The sequence below is a fragment of the Vanellus vanellus genome, assembly GCF_965231255.1.
Source record: "Vanellus vanellus genome assembly, chromosome: 18".
NCBI classification, from domain to species: Eukaryota; Metazoa; Chordata; class Aves; order Charadriiformes; family Charadriidae; genus Vanellus; species Vanellus vanellus.
In genome coordinates this window covers 10,707,650-10,724,522 of record NC_138923.1, presented here as the reverse complement: position 1 = coordinate 10,724,522, position 16,873 = coordinate 10,707,650, and the positions used below count along the sequence as shown (strand labels likewise).

General features: G+C 37.9%; 1 protein-coding gene across 1 annotated transcript in view; it reads right to left on the bottom strand.

The window, feature by feature from the left end:
• CNTRL (centriolin) overlaps window positions 1-11,586 on the bottom strand; it is a 34,954-nt gene extending 23,368 nt beyond the window's left edge. Inside the window, exons 1-10 of the mRNA XM_082492458.1 lie at window positions 11,564-11,586; window positions 10,067-10,208; window positions 9,027-9,213; window positions 8,738-8,931; window positions 6,959-7,078; window positions 5,870-6,095; window positions 5,289-5,398; window positions 3,942-4,136; window positions 1,256-1,409; window positions 348-568 (exon numbers count right to left, since the gene is read on the bottom strand). Of these exons, the coding sequence (XP_082348584.1) occupies window positions 348-568; window positions 1,256-1,409; window positions 3,942-4,136; window positions 5,289-5,398; window positions 5,870-6,095; window positions 6,959-7,078; window positions 8,738-8,931; window positions 9,027-9,213; window positions 10,067-10,186 (1,527 nt within the window). The 5' untranslated portion in view covers window positions 10,187-10,208; window positions 11,564-11,586. The remainder of the gene's footprint in view (window positions 1-347; window positions 569-1,255; window positions 1,410-3,941; window positions 4,137-5,288; window positions 5,399-5,869; window positions 6,096-6,958; window positions 7,079-8,737; window positions 8,932-9,026; window positions 9,214-10,066; window positions 10,209-11,563) is intronic.
• Between the last annotated feature and the right edge of the window lie 5,287 nt (window positions 11,587-16,873).

Sequence of the window (16,873 nt, the reverse complement as noted above, 5' to 3'; positions counted from 1 at the left end):
CAAGCTAATAACATGCACATCCTTGGCTAGTATCCAGACAGTTTTCACTAATGCAATTCACTATGATATCAACTGCAAATCCATTTTCAGTAGCTTCTGAAAGGTAAAGCCTGCATTTCTGAGACATCTTCCATAAAGCACAAATTTACTGTATCTCCCTTGCAACTGGTTTTAAAGGCCAAATTCTGTTCTTAATGTGCATATCAAATTGAAGTTACCATATAAAAAAATTATTTTATCCAAGAAACTGTGCTTTGCTATTCCACATTTGGCCGTTTGCTTTTTTTTTTTTTTAAGTTTATTTTTCAGTGTCTGAATTTGGGAAGAAACATAGTGTTAAGCCTTACTTGTCTCATATTTTCGGCATCCATGGCAACTATTTCCAGGTTGTTTCTTTCCTCTTCTAGATCTGCCAATCTCTGTAGTAAAGATTCTTTATCCTTCTTCAACTCTTTACATTCTTCATTGGCCTGTTTTGCCTGACACTTAACACTTTCCAGGTATGTCTGTAATCCAATGATAATACTTTCTAAATCCCTTTTCAGTGCTTCATTTGTTGCTATTTGACCTGCAGAAATGCAAAACAAATTTGAGATAGTTAAGAAGCCACACTTATTCACAAAACAAAAAAAAAAAAACCCTGCCTTTCTTAATCTTCTTTAAGATTGGAATATGCAGTAACAACAGGTAACTAGAACTCAACCAGAAAATGCCTGTGCTGTGTTTTAAAGGTTAAGAGTTCCAATATTACAGTATTAACTTGCCCACTGGAAGATTTAAAAAGAAAGTGCGTTTCTTTGTGCATTCCTGCCCCCCACCTAAGATGACATTTGCTACCTTTACACCTAAATCAATTTTGTTTCAGGTTTTATATTCATATTCTTTTCAGGGATATTTACTTTCACATAAACTAGGTGTACAGTAAATGTATACATAACAGAGTCAATGAACTAAATTTAAGTCATTTTCTAAAGCTTTCCCGCACCTTAAGAAAAAAAACAAAAAAAACCCAAACCACCACAGTGCCAAACTACCTTCCCAAACCATGTACAAGCGAGACGAACATAATAATAATAAAAAAATTAAAATAATTTACCCAAAGTCTCCTTTTAGATCCGTTAAGAATAGTTTTTTTAACCTTTTCCTACACATTCTGCATTTCATTTAAGCAAAGATAAACAAAACTGAATCCTTAATTCAATTGTCACATTATCCTAAATACAAGAAATACTGTAAGACAAAAAGGAAAATTTACCATCAGTGAGCTGTTGCTCCAAGTCCTTGATTTCCTCAGTTTCCTTAGCAATCCTAGAGAGCATTTCATCCAGGCGACTCTCAAGCTGTTTGTAATGTTTGTTCATTACATCAAACTGCTGTTCTTTACTTGTTTTTTGAGCTTTCATGTGAGCCTGTAAATTAACAGTTGGAAAGGTTAAGTGGGACAATGTCAATATAAATTGAAAAAGTCAAACCGATATTTTAGCCCAGTTCTGCAGTGGCTTACTACCAGCAGTAAGTCTTAAGTGTAGCATACGTTCTGGTACTTCTGGTTTTCGGGTTTTTTTGGTTGTTTTTTTTCCTTGTAAGTGTCCCACGAAGAAGCCCAGATAGGCAAGCAATCTGTGCACTAACAGCATTGTTAGTAGTCTGCCCCTTGCCCAGACATGATAAGGCCTGCATTTATAAATTATTACTCATGGATACTACCTTTCTTCCTGCCTTTACTTTTTGTTACACAATATCCTCTTTCAGTCAAGAACAAACATGATTTCCTCCAGAAGCTTTAATCCTGTCATCCTGCGTTGCCTTCACAGCAGATGATGCTTTAGAACTTGTCAGGTCACCACCCAAAGCAAAATACTCTGAACAACCAGCAAGTCAGGGCAACTTTATAGCAAAGATTTACTTAAAGTACATTTTTAATTTTTTCTTTTTAAATGTATTTCTGGGAAATACACTGTACCCACAGCTCAGAGATTTTGGTCAGGACTTCATGCACTTAGTATGAATTTAGCTGACTGTTTCAGCTGTATACAAAACTAGGTTATCAACACAACATAGTGTTATCTGTTTCTCACTGGTATCAAATTAATCACAATAACTCAAATACCAGAAAATTTAGAAAACCACAGAATTACACTGTCATGATAAACAGCACCTTTTTTTTACTACTTAAAAAAAATAAACTGAGCTAGCAGTAGAAATTTTAAATATAAGCTCTCAGAAAAATCAGAGTTGGTTCTGTAACAGAAGTGATGGGTAAAAACAGCTTTCTGTATTTTTAATGTATTAAACCTGAAGTTATTTTTAACATTCCCGTTAGTACAATTCAACTCGTCACCTTGTTAAAGACAAACCGCCATTCGGCTTTCAAAAGTGAAATTTCAACAAGTAAAACCCAATTAGAGGCGCTGCCGCTGAGTCATTTTGCTGCAGCTGCTGAACGTCACGAGAGCACTGTTTTAATAATAAAAAAAAAACCCAAACACTTACAGCTTTGCCTTTGTCTTCTCTTCCTCCAGTATCACATGCAAAACGCCCCACCCCTGATCTAGAATTCATTTGACTGAACAAGCGGTATGTTCAGCTTAAAAAGCAGTTCAGCGGAGACTCCCGTCTTCTCCGACCACTTCTGCCCCGGCAGCAGAAGGCGGCCGGAGCTCCCCGGGCCGTTCCCGGGGCCGTTCCCGGGGCCGTCCGGCGCTTCCTGTGTTGTGATTTGAAGCGCGGGCGGGCGGCCGGCGGGAAAGGAAGGGCCGGGCCCGAGTTCAGCCATCCCGCCCGAGAGAGGCGTACGGCCCTCCCACCGCCTCACCGCTCAGAGGAAAATAATAATAATAATAAAAAAATTTAAAAAAATTGCATTTTGTAAAAGTGTTTGCAGGCCTCTGCTGAAAACGGGAGCCAAGCATAAAAATTCTTTCTTTGCATACTTAAAAGCATCGAGATGAAAAGCTCTCATTTAAAAGGACACAAGCTTTTTTAAAACGCTATTATAAGAGTAATTCCATTTAATTTTAATTTAAAAGTTTCTATAAGCGTTTGCTGTACCTGAACATAGTTAATAACTCAGAAGTCAAAAGTCTTGCTTCCTTGGAGGTCAAAAAAAAATGAGACAATCGAGCCAGAGCTCTCCCTGGGGCATCCAGGTTTGCCCCAACCCTCTGACGTGGGACCTCGGAGACCTTGTTGAATCCATCAGCAATGACAGGGCTGTATGTGCCAGCAGAGAAAGGGCATTAGCTCCCACCAAAAAGGCAGTATAAATCGTTCTAATTCTGAAAAGATTTATTGAAAAGTGATTCCAGTTTTAGGATGCTGGACTACTGTGGAAAGCCGAAGCTGCTGCTGCCTTCAGCTGTCTGCAGTTCACAGCCTGGAATATTCATGCAAGCTGTCACCACTTCGGCCAGGTCAGCCGCATCTGCCACTCCAGACAGTTTTTCTAGGCTTCTTCCAAACAGGCTTTTGTGCCAATGCCAGAGGTCTCTGACAAAGCAGGTCTTCAGCCACAGGCCTGTAGCAGTTACACAGACCTTTAAAAATCTTTAAGGCCAGATTTTACAAAAATATGCATTAAGGACTTCATACACAGAAATTGTCTCCGAGGCTCTGCACAGCATGTTTTTGCAAAGCATCAAGATCTAGTTCTCAACGTGCTGTACGCATTTCAACTGCATTGAAAATTAGTTGCCTAAGTGTTTTACCAAAGTTGTTTCTGTGGGTTTGTTTTTTTGTTCGGTTGGTGGGTTTTTTTTTAAACTGTGAGGAATTGTAGCTTTTTCAAATGATAACAGCTAAGGAAATTGATAAATAGCTAAAAGAATACGTAATTCACAAAATAGCTGCAACTGAACGGTAATCAGTTAAAATAGCTTTTACTACATTTCTCAGTAAATGAATATATACAGAGCATAACTTAGGATTTCAGTTTTACTCACATGTCTTGGATCTTCAGGATTTACAGAAGCAAGAGAACTCTGCAAGTCTTCTAGCTCTTTCTGTTTTTTCCCTATTTCTCTTTTCTGTTTCTCCATTTGTTTTTCCACTTCTAAAGCTTCCTCACGTAGCTGATGCAGGATTTGTATCTTTTCACTCAACTGCTGTTCAAGACCCTCCTTGTCGGCCTGGGATATCTGGAGATCGCATTGGGAGGCAGGGTAAAATAGTTTAACTGGAAATACACAGCTGATCAAGAACATTTTTAAAAGTTAAATCAGACTGCTAGTTTAGCCTAACAGGTCCCCTAAAAATGATCTATTCATTGGTTTGAATCTTCTTAAAATAACAAAAACTCACAGGACTTTCTCAAAAAGAACTATAAAATAGACAGTTTGCTTATGGTAACGAGAAATTTCATAACGTTAGTCTACCATATGAGGAAGTGCCAGAACCCTCATTTTGACCATTATCATAAAGTGTTTTGTTTTCAAACAAGACTTCAAAAGTCTCCTGTATAATTCCTTTTTGCAGTCTCAAGAGAAATATCTGGAATGTCTTTTTTTCCCCTGCCACAGTTATTCTTTAAGTTAAAATATGGAAGAGCCTGGTCACTGATTTTAAAACAAGTTTAAAGACTAAAAATAGCAATAATTTATGACAGATGTTGAAGAAATAGAAGATACAATTTTAATTTAATGCTTATAAATATTTAAACTCATTATTGCTGTCAATTATGTAGCTACATTGCTTATTATTAGCTGTACAACTAAACCTACACAGTTAACAGTCCTTCCTGTAAGGTTTCTTCTGATAAATCGTGATATATTCAATCCACATACCTATATTGAGGGGCTCAGGTAAAACTTCCTCTGGCATGAACATGTATGTCACATCATCAGCACTGCTTATGATGTTGTGACATTGCCCTGTCACTTTCCATTCAGTCTACTAAGCCTTCAAAGAGCTATAAGCTTATGGTTATTCGAATCAAGAAAGTAAGTTCAAATTAAAATCCAAATCTCCTGTTGCCTAACGCAGTGACCCTGAACTGTCCACTTACTGCAGCGCTCAAATCTCTACTTATGTTCTTCCAAAGCGTTCTGGGGAAAGTTAACGTTCAGCAGCTGCATCACACAGAACATGTTTAGATGCAATTAATTGCACTACAACTCTGACAGCTTATTCGTAAACAAGCTGTCTAAAACCCCTAAGATTTTTTTTTGTTGCTTGACAAATGAATTTACATATCTACAATATGCCCTTTAAAAAAGAACAAGAACAGATGTTTTCTACATCATACTGCTTCAAACACTTTCCCTTGCTATTCATTTCACCTCTTTGCATACTTTTTTCTGAGCCAGAGCATCCTCCAGTTGTCGCAGTTCCCCTGTTACTTTCAAAACCTGTTGCTCTGCATTTCCTATTGCACTTTGCAGTTCTTCTAATCTTCTTTGTGCTGCAGACAAAAAAAAAAAAAAAAAAACAAACAACAAACCCCCACAAAATATATAGCAGTATCTGTATAACATTGATACACATTTTCTGTTAACGTGTTAATCAGAATACGTTTTCTTAAAAGTGATAATCAAAGCTAGTACATTCGGGTTTCTCAAAAAGTATGTCTAAAGGTTTTTAATGAATCTTATACGATTAAATTAATGCCTCAAATATGAAACCTTCCTAGCATTCTCTTTTCAATAATATTTAATCCTTTCATCTTGAGTTATCTTAAAATAATAGCAAAAGGAAATTGTAGCAGATTTGACCCAAAATGCATCAAGTACAGCGTTTAGAAATTACAGCACTTACAGCTTTTGACACACTGTTGCTATTCTTATGTCAAATACGTGTCACGCATTTAATCAGTGGAATCAACTACAATGATATACATATTTTAACTTTTATTTGATAAAAATTAAGATTTTACCCGAGTTAATCTTTTTTTCTTTATCCTCTAGTAGTTCATCTAGCGTTTGGAGCTGCAATTTCATCTGGGTTTTCCTATAGAAGTCATCTTCATCTGGTTGCATTTTTCCAATCTCCATCTGCTGAGCTTTGTGAGCAATGTAGCCTTCTCTAATAAACATGTTTCTTTTATACCTGGCCTTACCAATGTATGGGCTTTCACCAGGTACGTTATCAAGTTCAACATCCTAAAATGTATGAAGCAATAGGTCTTTATATCTATTTCAGAAATATGATTGCAGTCAACTCATAACATACATTTGACTCTCTTAACAAGCATAGAAAGGAAAACCAATGTGAAAATAGAATAATTAAAAGAAAACAGACTACCCTTGACCTGTTTGGCCTTGAACGTTCTTGTTATTTTATAATGGAATTAAAACCAAACCCAATTAGGGTTTGATCAATTTGTTGCAAATGGGTAATGCAAGGTGGTGTTTAACTGGAGGTATTTTTCATAATGTTTTAGAGTTAGTAGTAATATAGATTACACTTAGTCCATCACATTGCTGCACTTAAACTTTACTCAAACATAACTTAAAAAAATCATTCATAGTTAATGATTACTGATCTTTACATTTCTTGTGCAGACTCATTCAGGCATCTCTACAATTTTTGGTTTTGCAAGTATGACAGAGGTTAGCTCTGTTATGAGAAAAAAACAACAGAAACAGGACAGAAATTCTAATACCATTTAACTTGAGAACATTCTGGCTTGTGGAATTTCTCCAAGTGAAAGGGCCTCCAAAATTAAGCCAGAAGAAAGGACTATCATTTGTTTGATTAATAATAAGAATTAAATGTTTGTTCACTAACTCTACTTAGCTAGGTATGTATACTAATATTCAACACATTAAATGTCACTCAGATTCAATTTAGTTCAAATCTTCTAACTTAGATTTTAAAATTAAATTTTTGTATTTCATAACTAATAACTCTTAATAAAGCAGTACCTATTAGAATTATAGAAAAAACTATTAACTTTTCTATTTTCCAAGTTGAAAAGCAAGAGAAAGAGCAATGAAAAGATCCATTATTTTAAAATTATTACCTCTGACGGAAAATAATTTAATGGCTCAAATTTTGCATCAATCTTATAAAACGCCAGTTCCTGCTCCAATTCATACTGCTTCTGGCAAGCTCGGGTTAGCTCCATTGTCTTCTGCTTTAGCTAATAAAGCAGTAAACAAAGTCAGTCACGTTCATTCAAGTGTCATCATGGTCACATATATTTCAATTCAGTAGAGAGCAGGGCAAGGATGTGAATCAAAGCTCACAGCAGAAAAAGTTAAGATGGTGGATTTTTGGATCAAGAATATCACAAAGTGCAACTTTATTACAAGATACCATATGATGACTAAGAGTAGACAAGAACCCCACAATTAATATAACAGAAACGATCACATGAAAGGCCTTTTAAGTTTACGTGCATCAAAGGTTCAATAATAAATCTGTCACTAACTTCAGATGAAAAAATAATTTGGGTACAATCCTTTTGCAAAATCAATGCCAAATAACAAATGTATTTACTGCTACTAATGAGCAGTGAGAACTATTAACATTTATTGTCTGTAAAAGTAACAAAACACCTCAATTGTCAAGTGTATAGCACCTATGCATTTCATCTTAGCTCAACCTTGTGCTAGTTAGGTTTTGAGGATTTTTTAATTTTTTTTTTTTTAACTAAAGGTCCATCATGTGATTTCTTTTTAAATCAACTTTGCACGCTGAATACCTGAGGGAGAACATGCAGCAAAACTCCAATAGACAGTGGAAAGCAGGACTAATGGAGGAAAAGAAATAGAACAGACTGGAATAAAGGAAAGGCTTAAAGGAAGATTTTAAAACCCAATATATGTCAAGCAAAAGTTAACTGTGTTTGAGAGAAAAGAAAAAAAAAAAACCTCAAGAAAATTGTATCCAAAACCCACAGTAAATATAAAGCCTCATTGGAACACTTTATACAAATGCTCCTACTTCAGTAACCATGCAAATAAATCCTAGAAATGAAAATAACCATGCAACCCAGGAGCACAGTGGGGCTACCTTTAGTGAGGAATAAAGGCTCTGCGGAAAGGGAACTGTGACAAACCAATACACCAGCTAAAGGAAGAAAGAATCAAGCAAAGTTTGTCATCCAAAGGATAAGAGTGGGTTAAGTTGCAAAAGATACGCTGCTAAATCTTACTACTCTGAAAACTACATCTTAGACATAGGCTGCTGGTTTAGTGTGGGTGTTCACAGAAGACACAGCTATAGAAGTATCAGCTATAGAGATTCTGAAGGATAAAATTTTAAAGGACAAGTCTAACAGGTAAGATAAAAGCCATATAGTAAGTTCCAATCAGGTCATTCACAACTGAGCACTCTCAAGTCAGCAGGACTTATCTTGCATTTTATAGCTACCAATGAGAGATACTTGTCAAAACTAAGATTTTAGGATGATCTTAAAAAAGTACAAGTGAACAACGGCCATTACTCAAAATAATAATCAAGGAGTATTACTGACATAGAACACCTTGATTTTGTAAAAGCATTTCATCTTTTCCCTTATTGCAGCAGCACTTTAAAGTCCAAACAACACAGGAGTGTCAGTACATCGGCAATTTAGCAGCTAGAGGATACTTAACCTTTCATCAACTGACAGAATTTTAAACAACAACAACAAAAAGTTACTAGAGACAAACAAATAAGTTGCACTCTCTAGAAGTTGAAATGCCTAAGTTTTGTCTCTCTCAATCTTAAACATAAATCTCCAGCCATCTGAACTCTCATATTGACAACTCTGTTTCATAGATAAATAATTACTTAGTGCAAGTGATTAGCTTACCAATTCATTTTTGGTGCCCAGGTCCCTTTGTAGATCTTCATAGCTTTGTTTCTGTTGCAAAGTCTTTTCTTTTAATGATTTGTTGACCTCATCTTGATGGCGAAGTTGCTCAAGCACTTTGGACTGGTTAAGTTTAAGGTTCTCCATCTCCTTTATCGTGTTTTCCAACTCTCTTTCTAATTTTTCTACCTCTTCTGAAAAACAAAATAGAAAAATTCAAATAGAAAATCTTCTCCTTCTAAACTTAAGTTTTGTGCCATTCACTTTAGTTCTAGCAGATTACTATTACCTAAATTAAACCTCTCTAGAGCTTCCTGCCTGTCGTGATTTGTCACTGGCTGTCCATCCAAGTTTTCCAGTGCTCGCAAGTGGAATATGGTGTAAAAGCGGTAGTGAGGCAGACTTACAACCGGATTATCAGCAAGGAATAAAGAAGTCAAATCCTGTAGAGGCTTTAGTTTAGCTATATCATGGAGCTAAATCAAAGACAAACAGAACAATTATTAGACATCCTTCCAAAAACAATTAAACCTGCATTACTGAATTCCTGCCTGTACAGAATCTTTTATGTTAGGTCCATCTCAAACGATCTCTTTTAACATTTATGCTAAAGTGGAATCCCTAAAAACCTACCCAAACAGACAGTACTATGAACTACAAACTATCTTCCTAAAATTGAATTGTTTCTTCTATGAAAAAACACCACCGCAAAGAAGGCAAATGTCATCAAGCTTAACCTTGAAAAATTCAAAATAACAAGGATACATATATAACCTTCCATTCCCCTAGACTTATTCATAAGAAAAGGGAGATTTTATCATGAGGAGTACTCAAACAAAGCTGGTTCATCTCTCCTCTTAAGTAGCATGACTCCTTCAGGAATTTTATTAAGTGACTTCCTTTCATAGACACCGTTTTGTAGCTGCAAAACATGGAAATTAATCTGGACCACAGAAATCTAGTCATGTCCTAAATACAAAATATAAGCAAAAAGATTATTTTCAGGTCTCCAAAAGCATATAATTCACTTCTATGACACCACCAATAACACCCAAGTGTCTTCACATTGTAACCAAGTTTTTCCTAAGTCTCAAAAAAACTTACCATTTCCTGAGCAACATAATATAGGTTTATGCTTTGAATATCTGGCACAGGAGGAGAGGATTTTCTGATAAACAACTTTATTAGGCTCACAATGGCTGTATTTGACAACAGACTGCGTGGAAAGACACTCAGCAATTATTCAGGGTAAGTCAATCAATGTAAATGTAGCAGTTCGCTTCATGCAAAGATTCTGAACAATTATTGTTCTTAACTATAATCACTTACCGATGATACTTTATTCTGTTTCAAATTAAGGATGCGCAGGGATCTCAGTTTCTTCCCTACCCACACTGGAATATGCTCGATCTCATTCCCTGCAAGGTTCAGCTTTTGTAGATTCTGCATATGTTCTATACCTTCAATTTTACTGAAAAAAAAAAAAAAAAAAAAAAAGGAAGAAAAACATAACTTATCATGAACCATAGCAAATTTATCCTGTAACTGAGGCATTATGGATAAACAACAGCAAAATCTGTCTCAAATAATTATCATCCAAGAGATTAGCAAAATAGTCGTTTACTGCCATGGACTCACAAATCAAATTAAATTACACCAGCTTACTTTCAAGTACTACATTAAGACAAAAAAAAGAATTCACAGCAAGACTTTCTTGCTCACTGTAGCAAAACCTTTATTTCTACATACCTTCATTTTAACATTAGAATTATTTTAATCCGTGGTAATTCCATTTTAATATGCAAAATCTGTTCTTTTTCTCCTGAGAATGTTATGGGACCGTTATAGATGAACCAAAATAAAAACGTGTTTGGTTTGAGGATTTTTTCCATATAAAGGCAGGATCAACTGTAAACTGACAGCACGCAGACCTAAATTTTTTAGTGTTCTCATTAAAATACTAAATAGCTAATGAGGAAAACACACTAGGTTTGAGTTTACCTCAGCATTTATCTAAAGACATGAGTATTATAACGAAGTACAGTAGAATGTGCTCTTGTGACCGCATCATTTTTTAAAGAGTAGGAACCAACTGTATGTAACTAAAGCCTGAAAAGATACAGCAGTAGCTAAAAGCTACTCTGACATTTTCAATTCCTCTTGAGAGAGGAAGTTGTGTGAATGCAATGCGTACAAATGCTGGTGTCTTTCTTACTTCCTACTGTTAACTTTTCTACCGAAATCGCAGCTTCTCTACTGCAAAGTCAGTCTCATGTAAAGATCATAATTCACTAACGGAAAAATTAAAGGAAACAAAGAATTTTGCTATTGCCGAAACCACTGCCCTTCAACATTTTTATACCACTCAGAAAAGATACCAGACTCTCAAAACAGTGAAAGTGAAAAAGCAATTTAGTGAGTCTACAGCCTGCCTGATTAAGCCCATTCAGCTTCCTCTCCTAAAAGAAAACTTCCTGTATTTACCTGTAATTATATGCAGTAAAAGTCTAATTAAATTTTTAATGCATTTAATTGGGTTATTGTACACTCTTCATTATGATATCTGGAAACTTGCATTTCTGGCTTGGTTTCCTAGGGAAACAAGTTTAACTGCAGCCATGGTACACTAATAGCACCCCCCAGAACTACTTATCCTTCTAACACCTAAGAGCTTGTGCTTTTTAAGAAGATCTGACCAAAGCCTGTTAGTCTTGACATACAACTGGTGGGAAATTCACCTTAACTGTTCACACCTGTGGGAGAACTCAAGCGAGAATGCCCCCTTTATTGTATCTGGGCTTACCAAACGTTGGTGTTTCTGCTTACCTGATTTTGTTGCAAGACAAATTGAGTTCACGCAACTTCATGAGTTTATCCAACTTCTCAATCTTCTCTATTTGGTTGTTACTAAGATTTAGCGTCTCTAGTTTAGAGCACTTTTCCAAGTTTTCTATGTACTGTAGAACAGAAAATTAATCCATTAGCATTGCAGCTTTATTAATTTTTTCTTTTTTAAAGAAAAAGGTATATTTATATTTTTAACAAACACCTATTCATTAAAAAATACAAAGTATTCTAACATTTTATTCATCACACTTCCGCTGTTGCATTCGAAAACCTCTGCTTTAGGTAGTCTTCTATAGTGTTGGAAGAAGAAAACTACATTTTAAATTTACAGTGGACCAGTCTCATCTACACAAAATGGTACTTGCCATTAAAAAAATCCCAATCAAACAACAAAGCAAACCAACACAATCCAAAAGCTAAAAAAATTACACAAATGGACAGCGTTCTAAACTTCATTCCAACTGATCCAAATTTTGTTCTTTTGCACAAGTGTCCACTGACAGGTTGGTTTTTTTTGTTGTTTGTTTGTTTTTGTTTTTTTTTAAACAGAAGCTGCTTGTAGAACTAGGCTAACATAATTAAAATTAAATTAATTTTTATACTTTGTATAATTACCAGTTACTTTCAATAACTTACCTTAAATTTCTTGTCCCCATCCTTTGGGGAAGAAAGATTCAATGAGCTTATACATGCCAAGTTTTCCTGTTTTGACAGACCTTTTATAAGCGGTTCAGTGATGTACCTAACTCCTGCACTAACACCATTTTCACCTGAAATTAAACACAGAAACTACCTTCAGTACCAAAAGAACTGGTGATTTTTATATTAGTATTTTACTTCACACTGAATACTGGGAAAACATTGACAATTATTCCCCCCCACACCTCCACAAGTGATGACAGGAGACAGCACACCAGAAGCACTTACAGGAAATGACACGTTAGAGTAAGAGGGTATAGTCTTTTGAAAAAGGCACAATATGCATCTCCCTTTGTCAGTCCTCCCCCTCAGCACAGAATGTAAGGAGTAAAAGTCTCATTATTCTACATAGCTTTCATTACTATCATTCCACACTTGGGCCTTTTTAGCCTAGAGAAAAGAAGATTGAGGGGGGATCTTATCAATGCTTACAAATACTTAAAGGGAGGGTGCCAGGAGGATGGGAACAGTCTTTTTTCAGTGGTGCCCAGTGACAGGACAAGAGGGAACAGGCACAGACTTGAACACAGGAAGTTCCATCTTAACATGAGGAGGAACTTCTTTACTTTGAAGGTGGCAGAGCACTGGCACAGGCTGCCCAGAGAGGTTGTGGAGTCTCCCACTCTGGAGACATTCAAAACCCGCCTGGATCCTGTCCTGTGCAACTTGCTGTAGGTGACCCTTCTCTGGCTTATGGGGTTGGACTAGATGATCTCCAGAGGTCCCTTCCAACCATGACCATTCTGCGTGATTCGGTGATTCGAGTACCAAAAGATACAAGCAAATTTTTTCAGGGTTCTTTCCAACAGATCATACATCTTTAATCATACAGTTCACAGAACACTGGCTTTTTGTGCTTCATAGAATCATAGAATTGTCTAGGTTGGAAGAGACCCTTGGGATCATCGAGTCCAACCATCTACCCTACTCTACAAAGTTCTCTCCTACACCATATCCCCCAACACCACATCTCTTAAACACATCCAGAGATGGTGACTCAACCACCTCCCTGGGCAGTCTATTCCAATGCCCGACCACTCTTTCTGTGAAAAATTCTTTCCTAAGTCTAAATCTACCTTGTTGGAGCTTGAAGCCATTCCCTCTTGTTCTGTCATTAATTACCTGTAAGAAGAGACCAGCACCAACCTCCCTACAGTGTCCTTTCAAATAGTTGTAGAGAGCGATGAGCTCTCCTCTCAGCCTCCTCCTCCTCAAACTAAACAGTCCCAGCTCCTTCAACCGCTCTTCATATGATGAAGAGCTTCTACTATGTACTTTTATACCAGCAGTTATTTATACAATACCTTTATGAAACTTATACTCAAAAGCAGCTTCTACGTTTTCTGTTGTAATATCTGGTTGTTGATGCCTCCGTTCTGTCCTTTTGCAAGCAGATGGAGATGTCTGTTGGCTAAGAGGAGATGGCGACCTGGTACTTGAACTGACAGGAGACATTGGACTAGGTGTCTCAGAAGCTGACATCTGTGTTTTTCTACATAATACTTTTCTTACTGAGCCTCTCTTCATTGCCAAAAACACAGAATATCATATGACCAATATCTGGAAGAACAGAAATAAACATCAGACTGTACATAAGTCTAAATCTTAATGATTTGCATACCAACCAAATTGTGGTTTTAGCAAAAGAAAATATTTCCAGCAATTAAATGGTGCCAAATAAACACATCTAAGTCAATTCTCTAATGGGTGACAGCTTCCAGTGTTCTAACACATATTTGGAGGAATGGTATACCTGTTTAGTGACGCCATTTTACACAACAACATCAGGAACTAGCTGAACTGCTTTCTGTTTTGCAACTCTTGGTAACTGTCCTGCAATTTATGGCTTACACAGTCTGTCAGGTCTGGAGATACTCAACTCAGCCTAACATAGCTGGCAGAGGACAGAAAGAGAGGACCGGGATTCCAATTGTTTTTAACCAAAGCTAGAAATTACGCACTTTGCAAGCAAATACAAGACTAAAAAGACAACAGAGAAAAAAAAAATAATTAAAATCAGCCTAGCACTGGCATTCCTTCAGTGTTTCCCTCTCTGCAAACAAGTTATTCCGTGACCGCGTGGGAAATTCCAGAGAATGTTAACAGAAACTTCCCCCAGTGACAAATATATTTCCCTAGGCGTAAGTGTAGAAGCAGTTGTGTTCATGTTCTGTGCATGAAAGCCTTCGTAGTAACCATCTTCAAGGGACAGGTTTTTACTAAAACCTAGACCCAGTAAACAAAAAGTATATTTTAAGATATTAAGATAAAAATGTGTGCTTTTAAGGAAACTTTGATGTACATGAGTGATTACATTGTGTTTTAAGTTGAGAAGTTCTTCTTCATTAAAATGGATTATTTATTATTTTTTTTTTCCTGAATCTTCAGAAAGAAAGAAAGAAAGAAGGCACCACTCTCTTCAATACTTGGAGGCACAACTCTTTCAGGGCCAGGAAACTGAAAGAGGAGAGGAGGGGGGAGGTAGTGGTGAGCTAGCGAAAAGCTATTTTGGGAAGTTTCTTCATGTTTTAAGGAGAAAAGTTAGAGATTTTAATGCGGTTTCTTGAGAACAGACTGTGCTCTTGCAATGAAAACCACGACAAAACTCTCACGTTAGAACAGGCGGGGAAGGGGGGAGCGTTGAGCTAGCCCGGCCGGGAAGATCTGCCCTGGGTGTACCCCGCGCCCCGGCGGGGAGCAGAGAGGTCCTCGGTGCGGCCAGCTTCCCCCCTCCCTCCCGGGCTAACGGCTGCGCACCCGCCGCGGCCGCCACAGCCGAGCCAGCGGCCTCTCCCCGCCCTCCCGCCACGGCCGGCCCGCACCTGACAGGATGGCGACCGGCCGGCGCGGCACGGTGCTGCGGGCCGAGCCCCGGGCTGAGCCCCACTCTGCGGGGCCGCACTGCGGGGCAGCGCCGCGGCCGCCAGGGAGCAGCGGTACTCGCTGAAGGGGGATGCCGGTTCCCGCCGAGGGCGGTTCCCCTCAGGCCTCCGCTTTGATTACCTGCGTTGACATGGTAACGCCGTTTCACCGCTTCCCGCTCGTCGCCGCCGGAGCAGTGGCGGGTAGAACGGCCTTCGGGCGACCCCGCGTAAAGACACAGGCTCTCAGTACACCTTTTTCCTGTCCTCCCTGCCTCCGCCGACCATTCGTCGTTTCCAGCCTCCGCCAGGCCCAAGCTGCTGCGGCTCCTTTAAGAGCCCGGCGTGAAGAGCCGAGCCGGCGCCATTTTGTCTGGTGCTTGGCCTGCGACGGGTGAACGGGCCCGGGGGAGGGGCGGGGCAGGCCCGGCCCTCGCGAAGCCACCCCCCTCCGCCGCGCGGCTTTCCCGCCGCTGATGGTCTCTCTGGCGCGTGCGCAGCCTCATCTCCTTTTCCCGCCGCTAGCGATTGCGTTACAGCAGCGGCGGCCGCCCCGCTTCTGCCCGGTCTGCACTGAGAGGTTTTGTTTCAATTAATGTCCAAGTCACTGTATAAATAATAAATTCTACCCTGGTGACAGGGCTTTTTTGGGTTTTCTGGTGTTTTTTTTTCTTTGTTCGTGCTTTATATCTCTATCACATTAGTCTATCAGTGTAGATGGGCTTTACTCTGGTATGTATGTAGCATTGGAAATAAGTATTACATTTGATTGTGATAAACTCAATGCTGTAGGCCTAAATTGCCGCCATTTTCACAGAGGTGTTGCAATAAATCTAAGTTTTGGGCTGCGTGTGTTTTACTTTGGAATTTATACAACCAGGTGTGAGATGGAGGGTTGAAAAAGAAGTAGGCCAAGTTCTTTACTGATTGCTCCTTATTGTTTACGTATGACCCATGTAAACTTACTCATTGTTTGGTATTTAGTAATAGGTACTTGGGCTATTATTTTAATAATATTAAGCACCTGACATTTTTGTAAGATTTTATTCTATATATTGTGGCTTCCCTTGTAGTTTACTACATCTGTTGAGAAGCCCAAGTTGGCCTTCTTGTAATTTAATCTTCTATTGATCAGAAATAGTTTTGTAAATGTCTTTCCCGTAAAGGTTGACTACCATATTTGTTTAAACCTGAGAAGTCTTGCACAACTTTAGTTTAACTTTTCATAAACGTGTTTGTTGAGGTCCTACGCTTAGATATCAGGCATGCAAAGGTTTTGTCACCAATATTTTTTTAGCAAATGTAGTTTGAAATAGTACATGTTGTAAATGTGTTGTGCCCTAATATTTCCATTTTGCAGTTTTATTTGTGATGGAAGTACTCAAAAAGTTGGCATAATCAGGAATACAAATGACTAAAAGAAATTTGCGAGTGAAGAGTTATTTCAAAACAAAAAGGAAGGAAGCTTCTGGTCTGATCATATCAGTGCATTATGTTTGCTATAATTCAAATGCTTTTTTTTTAGATGCAAATTTAAAATCACTTTGATTTAAATAAAAATTAGTTTCTGAAGGACAAACTGAATCTAATTTTTTGTATGTTGGGGTTTTTTTTTGCTACCTCTGAAGATGGTTATTTTTTGGTTTTATATAACTATCAGACAGAGAGAACATAGGAACACTCTGGACATATTAAAAAATTGGAATCCTAAATTAAAAAGTTCCTAAGT